The following is a 9,351-nucleotide window of genomic DNA, read 5'->3' as shown; positions in this document are numbered from 1 at the left end:
CACACCTGTACGATTAGTTCCTTTCGTTTTTTGTTTTTACCTGTGGATGTTCGTTGTTATACTGTGTTTCGGTTGAACGAAGAGTTGTTTTGATTATTGGGTGTGGTAGAGTTATTTTAGTTTAGATTTTCACAAATTCCATTTTGACGAAAGCAAAAGCTTAATTTTTTACTTGTAATTATTGTTTTTAATTTATTCATTTTGTTTTATTTGTTGTTTTCATTGTCCCCAATTATAAATTATAACCCAGTTTTAAAAATGAGTTACCTTATACCTTGATATTAAAGGTTTGTTTAGTCCCTTAAAATGGTTAAATCAGGAATGGGTAGTGGCAAATTTCCTCCTGTGATGCTTACAGCATCTGCTTTCCTTGGTGTGAGTGCGATATTCATCATTATAGCCTTCACAACCCCATATTGGTTAGTTTCAGATGGGAGAGCACCTGTGGAAAAATTCCAAAAATTAGGTTTATGGGAAGCTTGTTTTAAGCGTTTTGTGGACATCTACTATCGTTATGATCGTGAATTCCATGGCTGTAAGTGGATTTTCGATGAAGACTACAATTTTATCCAGCATTTTCTCTCACCACGTAAGTATCCTATTTGTTTCTAACTCTTAAAAAAAAGCTCATCTATAGTTAAAAGAAAACGTTGCCTTATCGGTATCGATTCGCATCCACTAATTCTGTCAAGGTGCCACAGGATTTTTCTTTTTTAAACTAGCATAAATTTTTTTTAAAAATATGTTGTGTTTTGTGTACCATTTGAGTGGTCCATTTCTGTGATGTTATATTTTTGTTTCTCATAGAGTATTTGCCGAAATTTGCTTAAACTTCGCAATTATTTTGGTGTAGATACTGTTACAAAATTTTTTCCTTATAATTCTTCCATTTGGTCGTTTCGTATGTTTGTATTATTAAGATCTTGCTATACAAGATGCACTTAATTTCGTGCTGTTTATCCCTGACAGACAAAATGGTGAAATCACAATGTTGAGTACATCATAGCAAAAGCTTCTTAATTGTAGTTGCAAAATTTGTGTATATATTCTTCCATTATAAAAACCAATATAAGCAAATAAAGCTTGCTACGCCACAAGTGTTTTCACCGGTCACCATTACTTCCACTGATAGATTAAATCGGTTAATGATAGTAAAAGTTGAGTTTCTGATATACTATTTATACTTACTTTTTTATCATACCATACATGATTGTAAATTATTTAGTTTTTTCTATGAATTGATACCAATATTGCATAATCTGGTGCTTATTCCTTGGGAAGGACCATATAAGATATACCTTAGGTACCTATTTCTATTTAAACAACACAAGACCTATTATCTCAATCAATTAGGTATCTGATTTGTAAGATTCTATTTAATTCTTTAAAATGGATTAAGTATACTAACAATTTATAAAAATTTTCTTTTTGGTGGTTATGTATGGTTAATAAATTATAAATTACTTTTCATTATTGCTGATCAACAGTTAATATTGCATCGTTTCTGAAAATCAGCAATGATGTGCCATGATACCACTAGACTTCAGAAACTACAACTCTTGATTTATGACCTAGGATTACTGTTTTCTTTTTTTACTAAAAGCAAGTTTTTATTTAAAATAGTACAAATCTCCCAATAAAGATATGGTACATATAATATGAATATCTTATGATTAAGAAAAAAATGTGATTAGTAATTGATCCATTTATAATTAAAAAAAAGTATTAAAACCAAAACTTCTTTATCAATTATCCTTAAAAGATGAAAATCTGGTGATTTTTTCATATGTGAATAAGACACTCTTTAATCTTTTTGTGTATAAATTCATTATGCTGATTAGACCATTTAGAATAACATTTTGTTAAAGGCTGGATAAAACAAGTATTACTAAAACAGAATAATTTATGTATGTTACTTAATTGTAAAAAAAATATCCAAATGTTCTAAATCTCCAAAAGTTGTGGAATTTTATGTTATTATAATAAATTTGCACTTCAAATAATGCTTCTGAAATTGAAGCAAAACAGAGAAAGGAAGGGGAAATAGAATTCTTTAAAATGAAAAAAAAAAAAAATGATATTAAGCTATTTGTAAATTCTTAACATGTTTATCCTTATATTAATATGTACATTTCTAAAATTTCTTAAATTATAGAAAACAAAAATTTTCGAAACATGAAGAAAATTATACACCAATTGGCAACATCTTATTTATGTTTAGATCTAAACCTTTAATTTTTTTATGGTTACATGCTATAAAAATTACCTAAAACTATGACCTGATTTTTGGTACAGTAGAACCTCAATCCATTGGTTTTCCTGGCAAAAATTTCTTGAATTTTTGCTGTTCACGGGGACCAACTAGAGATTGACAAATTTTTTTCTCAAATTAAAATTTAGCAAAAAAAAAATTTTTTTTATTTATTTCTCCTGTTAATTTAATTTGGTGAAGCACCATTATCTTCATCACTGGCAAGCTAATGGCCTTCTTTTCCTGTGCTATTTATGGAATAGTGCCATTATCTTTGAACTTAACTTGGGTATCTTTCACTGATAACATACTTTCATGTGGGTCCCTAGATCGTTAAGAGTCACAAAGCTCCATCCACTCAAAATTTCTGTCTCCCTTTTATTCATCTAGTTAAATAAAGATAACAATTGAGATTTTTACCTGAGAGACCTTCCACTACTTGCACACAAAAATTTTAGACTTTTATTTTACTTAATTACTTTTTTCTTACTTATAATATTATAATATATTAGTTTTACAATTTTCAGTGCTATGAAAAAACTCAATAATATTTAGAGGCAAAATTTTAAAAAGTATAAAGTGAGGGTCTTTTACTGTTTTAAATGCAGCAAAAAATCTTCAGTTATTTAGATTTGCCATTCCAAAAAACTTTAATTTATCTCTTAATGTTTTGATTAAAAAATAATTGAAATAAAAATTTAATTATCTAAGATTTCTTAAATATTATGAATGTAAAAATCATATAATTTATTTCTGGCAAAATATTTAATTTAACTACTCATTGTATTGATGTTTCAAAAATATTTTAAGCAAAACTCTAATCATTTAGTTAAAAACTGACCAAAACAAAATTATAGTATTTTATTAGAGACCATTCAATAATTTACAATTGTTATATAAATTTATTAAAGTTTTCTTAGTTTGCTTAATTCTTTGCACGTTTTTCTTAATTCGGTATGATCAAAAATATTAATCTTGTTAATGTTTGTTGAATATGCTTTTGTAAATTACTTTTGTTTAAATCTAAAAATTCCTGGAAAACTTTTTTTTAATAATATTTAAATTATAATTTTGAATCAAATTTTTTTTAATGTAATTAAAGTAAATATTGACTAAAAAAATGGAATTACTCAATATTGAATATATTTAAAATTGTGTATAAATTGTTTTTATGGTGGTTAATATAGTTAAGAAACAAGTTCTTTCTGTGAAACTAGTTATTCTATCATAAACATGTCAAGTCTTATGAAACTATTTTGCATTTTGTTAATAATCTAAAACTTTCGGCAATAAGGAGATAAAAATTTTATTGATGTACATATCCTAATTATCTTTTTTAAAGTGCTTAAAATATTTTTTAAGGTGCTTAAGTTGTGTTTTTTTTTTTTTTTTTTTTTTTGAAAAATGTGACTGAGCACTTTACGAAAGTCACCATTTTTATTAACTGAAGCATAAACATCAAATGTAGGTAATGTTTGGTATATTTTACCTTAGCTGTTACAAATCCTATTTTTCTTCGTCAAATGCAATCAGGAGTGACTATTTTTTCTCCAAAAAAATAAATAAATAAATTCCCTCTTTATTCAATTCTGAGTAAAAATTTTGAATGAAAGATGCGGAAATATTTGAGTTTAGAAACTAAACTAGTAATAATATTATAAGAATAGCATTTGTGATGGAACTGTTATACAATATATCCAGGAAAACAGAAAATGTAGGAACAATAGATTGAAGTTAAACTGCATTTACTAAGGGCAAAGGTAGTAAATACACATTTATGTGACTAACATATATTTTTTTGTATTTTCCCTGTAGCATTCTTCATTGCAGTTCAAGTCCTCTTCACTCTAGGATTGGTGTGCATGCTTCTGGCATGTCTAGTGCTTATGGTGTTCACTTTGTGCCTTGTTTCTGACAAAGATGTATTTGTTCTCAAATTATTGACAGCTCTTGTTCTTACAGCTGGTAAGTATTTCTATTTCTTTCTTATAAATTAGTTAAGGAGTGGCCTCATCAGTTAATTAGTGTAATATACTTTAACACCTTACAGGGAATACATTTTTCATCACTCTCTTAAAAGAAATTGATTTTATTGGGAATATTATCAAACAGAAACATTTAGTCTTTATTTTCAAAACAAGTTTCAATTATAAAAGATGAAGTTGAAAACATTATCTATTAAATGAATCTTATACGACTACCCATTCTGGTTTAATAGTGAAAATGTGAAACTTTTTTAGAAAAATTTCCTTTTTTTAAGCTCTGATGATACGGAGAAGGATCCAAATATTTTGTCCAGTTAAAGCTTTCCATATATTAATTTTATTCCGCGAAAATGGCACCTTTTAAAGGGGTGACATAAAAGATATTAACTTATTACCATACTAATTAAAGCCGCTCTATATATATATACATATATGCTCTATACCTATGTACATAAATCACTTTATTTCATGATTATGGCTATGTTGAAAATATTATTTTAATGTAATCAGTGTAAAGTTATACAGTTAAACTCATATCTTGATCAGCCCTAATTTAACAAGATTTTTTTTAATAACTCAATGATAAATAAAACTCTGTCATGAATATAACTTGGAGTTTTAGCTATAAATTTCTCTTAATGTTTGAATATGTCATGATTATTATTTCCAACTCTCAGAATAAAGAACATCTATCTATATGTTAATCTTCATATAGTTTAAAAATGTCTTATGTAGATAAGCAACAAAGGATGTCCTCACCTTCCTTGTCATGAATTCACATGACTAATTCTACAAGTGAGAAGAATTTGTTGGTAGTGATTGCAATTACTAAATAAAAGATGTTGCTATGCAAACCATTGAAAAGGTCTATGTTTTGCTGCTTATTTGCCTGTCTATACCCTACAACAGTGTTTCCCAAACTTATGACTTTTGTGTACCCTTTCTAAATTTTTGTAACGCTGTGTATGAAAAATTTAGTACCACAAATATAAAAAAAATGAATGTATTTTTTACTGTAAAAAAAATTGCACAAAAGTTTAAAATCACAACTAGCTGTCAGCACCACTAATTATTAACTTTTAACTCTGCAAAAAATAGCCAATAGAAAAATACATAATTGTAAATTTTCATGGCTAGCTTTGTTTTTAAATAAAAGCTTTTGAAATTTTCGTTAGTTGCAAGATATTTTGCATAAGAACGCGTACTCCCGCTAAACTGTTCCCGTACCCCTGGGGGTATGCATGCCACACTTTGGGAAAAACTGTCCTACATCATTGAGTTAAGTTGTTCTGGATTCAAAATGTGTTAGTCATTGATTATGAATTTTATTCCAAGAGTATTGTGTGCCAAATTGTTACAGAAAATAGGCACAAGTTTAATCAAAACAAAACTCGTGTATTTGAATTTTAGTGTAAATTAAAAACTTACCTGGTACCCTGTAAAAATATCACTTTCCAGGCTGGTCCTGGGCACCTGGTAAAAATTTTATTTGCTACCAGGCTGGTTCAAGATACCCGATAAAATTTTAATTCATTACTCAACCAGATATTTTAACATTTATTTAAAACAATAAATAAATCATATGATTTTCTACTGCACAAATATTTTATACAATGTAGTTCTTTGGAAATTCATTACACTCTATTTTTAATTAGAAATATGAACTTTTATTTTTAGAGTTTTTTTAAACTAAATTTTTAAAAAAAGTTTCTCAATGAAATTTCAAGTGATCATCCTAATATAGATGGATTAACGTATAATTTTGTTAGAAAGTGAAGAAATTTGCTAATGGTGGATTTTTGTATTAATTTTTCATTTGTTTTACATAAACTTTCAATGGTCTTTTTTAATGTAGCTTTTGTTAAAAGTAAATATTTTAAGTATATTTTAACTTTCAGGATATCATTTTTGATCATCTGATTACTATAAAGGAAATTTATATGTAATCAGATCTACCTTAATACAATCTCTTGAATTTTTCCTGACTCAGTGAAAAATTTTAATTTCTAACCAGAGCTGAAGATTTATATAACTTTTTTGATGTTCTGTGAAGCTGATGTGTAGTTGTATAACACAATGGAAAAAAAACGAAGCAAACTAAAAAGGTTTTATTCTTTAAAAATAGAAATTAACTAAGAAAAATGCCATTATCAATTTTTGTTAAAACAATTGTTGCAATTTTAATGTGCATTTATTAACTAAGAGACAAATCTTCAATAATATTTGAATTAGAAATAACATTAGAGTAATTAATGTGTCACTTGTTAAAAATATTTGTTTTGTCGGCCAAATAATAAAAACATATTATTGCATTTACTCATTTGCTGAAAGCAAATTTAGATTGAAAGTAATACAATATATCATTTTTTTTAAATTTTTTTTTATAGTTATCTTTGAATTTTATTGTAAATTATGATTTCTTTAAATAAATATTAATGTAATTCCTTATTGGCAATCACAATGGGCTATAGGTGGCGTAGAGCAGAACTCTCTACCTATGGCAACACTTCATAGGCTTTCTCCATTAACGCGTGGAGACAAGAAGGAAGTACGTTAATTTCTGTCTTGATTTTCAAATAGATAAAAAAACTTTTATGTTTGGAAACTATATGGAACTGAAAACTATGTTGAACATAGTTCTAAAAGAAAGTATTGTGGAAATTTAAAAATAAAAATTTTGACAGTTAAATACAAAAAATATTAAGAAAGTAGAAAATATCATAGTACATTCCTATACAACTGAAAAGAGGAGGGAGGGTCAAGACATGGAACCGGCCTTCTCCCCTGATGGTGTATTTGAACGTTGTGATTGAGAATTCCTAATTTTTATTTGGACCTAATCTAGCATGGCTCGCATAACGTTTTCAAAAGTTTTTGCTGAGAAAAAACACTAACCTTTACATTTTAAACCTAATGGTTGTTGTTTTTAATTTTTATAAATAATTTTAAATTGAGTATTAAAATAATACACAGTAGTAAAAAATGTCTGTTTATTTTTAAGTATTTTGTTATAAGTATTTGTATCTAAATAAGCATAAAACTTAATTAGTACCATTTTAATATGTTAAATGGCAAATTATTTTGCTTAGAGATAATGGAAAGTTATAGTTTTTTACATCACTTTAATCCACATTTAGTCTTTTTTTTTTATTCTAAACAATTTGCATTTATTACCCTCTATCATTATTTCTCTGCTGAAAACCTTCATTATTGATGAAATCAGACTTTTTAAAAAAAATTAAAATACTTAAATATATTAGTAAATTATCCTAAATAAAAAATATTTTGATTTGATCAATTTTTTTTAAATCAAGTGGTTTAAATGCCAACCCTGCTGTATACATATATTTTTGGAGAGAGGTAATATCTTTTTTAATGAAAATAAAATGTTTGCTACAAAATATAAGAATGATTTATTATGCTATTTTAGTTAACATATTTTAAGTGTAATCCTTAGATTATATTTAATTAAATGTTTATATATGTGGTAAAAAATGCCAACTACTATAATTTGTGTGCAATTATTAAGTTTTCGTAGTCGAGATTTTTGTCTTACAGTAGAGTAATAAAAATACAATTTTTGAGGATTTTTGTAATTATATGTACGAAATAAGTTTTTTTTTCTCCTTAACTTCCAAGGCTTATGAAATTTCGCTGTTTGTAGTTAATATTTAAAAAAAAAAGAGAGAGAGAAAGAAAAGAACACTTAAGTCTTACTTTTTTTTATTTAATACTAAATTCAGGCATAATGTTAATATTAGGTATACTGTATATACCTATATGGAATTAGGTACCTTAAAATTGTGTTAATTAGAAATTTGTTAACGTTATATATGTGTTACTTTATTCCTGATTACAGATAGCTAGTTTGGAACAATGGCAAGTCTATGTAGTTTGCATGCTTCTAATTTTTTCTATTTTTTTTCTAGGCGTGTTCAGTGTGATTTCAGTAATTGTATTTGGGGCTTATGGGGATGAAAGGAATTGGATGCCTGATCCAGATCATAATTCACTCTCTTGGTCATTTGCTTTGGGTGTCATAGGTGGCTTCTTTGAACTGATATCTGGGGTACTCTTTTATATTGAATCTCGACTTGCTCAGCGTAGAGTGAAAGACAGAAATCAACAAGTGTTTTCACTCAATCAAGTATCAAAAGCATAATTATATGTGTCATCATTGTATATGTTGTTTTCATTTTTTGATCTTCAAATCTCTATGATCTTTGAATCTGTATGTATATTTTTAATATGTAAAGATCTAGGTTGTGTATCATTTTTATCTTTAAATCTCTATGTATATTTTTAATAATAAAATTTTATGTCGTGTTATTACTAGATTTCATTTGGAAACTGCACTCTCTTGGTGTTATTATTTTTGTTTATAATGTTTTAAATTGTTATGTTTAAAATAGTGCTTACTATTTTTATTTTAAATAATACGAGTTTATTCACTGATATTTTGTTTGAATAATTTCATAAAAATAACCTGATCATTAAATAATGACTGGACATAAATATAGTTGCATGTTTCAAAAATCATTACTGATATTAAAGGGAAAAAATAGTTCTAACTCTTAGAACTTTTGTGACCTTTCCACGGAACCCTATGACTCTGTGGAACATTTTTTGGGAATTCTTAAATATTTTTGAGAACACTATTGGTTTGTGGAGTTACCACTCTCTATCTGAGAACACAGAAAATCTGGAATACTAAATCACAATTAATTCTGGAAATTCGTAGAATATTAGCAATGAGCAGTATTGTGACAATGATCACTCATAAATTCACCACTTATATGTTTTAATCGATTATTACACCTAAAACTGTTAAACAACTTAAGAGATCTCTCTTATTTTTTTTCTGATCAATGACTTTTTAATACATTTAGTTCTTTTTAACAGAGAAAGAAGTAACTCTTACATGTCGGTGTTCCTTATTCAAAGGGTACATGAAAAACTTTTTAAAGAAATGTAATTAAAAATTTACGTTTTTAGATTGCCTTTATTGATTTTTATTCATCACAAATTGTCTTAAAAAGTAATGCTTAAACTTGTCTAAACAACCAGTGGTTGTATTAAAGTCTTGAATGAATATGAATGTCAAATAACTTGAAA

At 26.9% G+C, this 9,351-nt stretch overlaps 1 protein-coding gene across 1 annotated transcript; it reads left to right on the top strand.

The window, feature by feature from the left end:
- Positions 1-20: 20 nt before the first annotated feature.
- On the top strand, positions 21-8,565 carry LOC107449620 (uncharacterized). The gene is made up of 3 exons (XM_016065203.3): positions 21-589; positions 4,067-4,216; positions 8,166-8,565. Exons 1-3 carry the CDS (start codon positions 307-309, stop codon positions 8,396-8,398), a joined length of 666 nt encoding a protein of 221 aa, XP_015920689.1. The 5' UTR covers positions 21-306; the 3' UTR covers positions 8,399-8,565.
- Positions 8,566-9,351: the final 786 nt, after the last annotated feature.

Source organism: Parasteatoda tepidariorum, chromosome 2, assembly GCF_043381705.1.
Source record: "Parasteatoda tepidariorum isolate YZ-2023 chromosome 2, CAS_Ptep_4.0, whole genome shotgun sequence".
In the NCBI taxonomy this organism is placed as follows: domain Eukaryota; kingdom Metazoa; phylum Arthropoda; class Arachnida; order Araneae; family Theridiidae; genus Parasteatoda; species Parasteatoda tepidariorum.
Note: the sequence above shows the minus strand (reverse complement) of the source record. Positions and strands in the feature narration are given on the sequence as shown.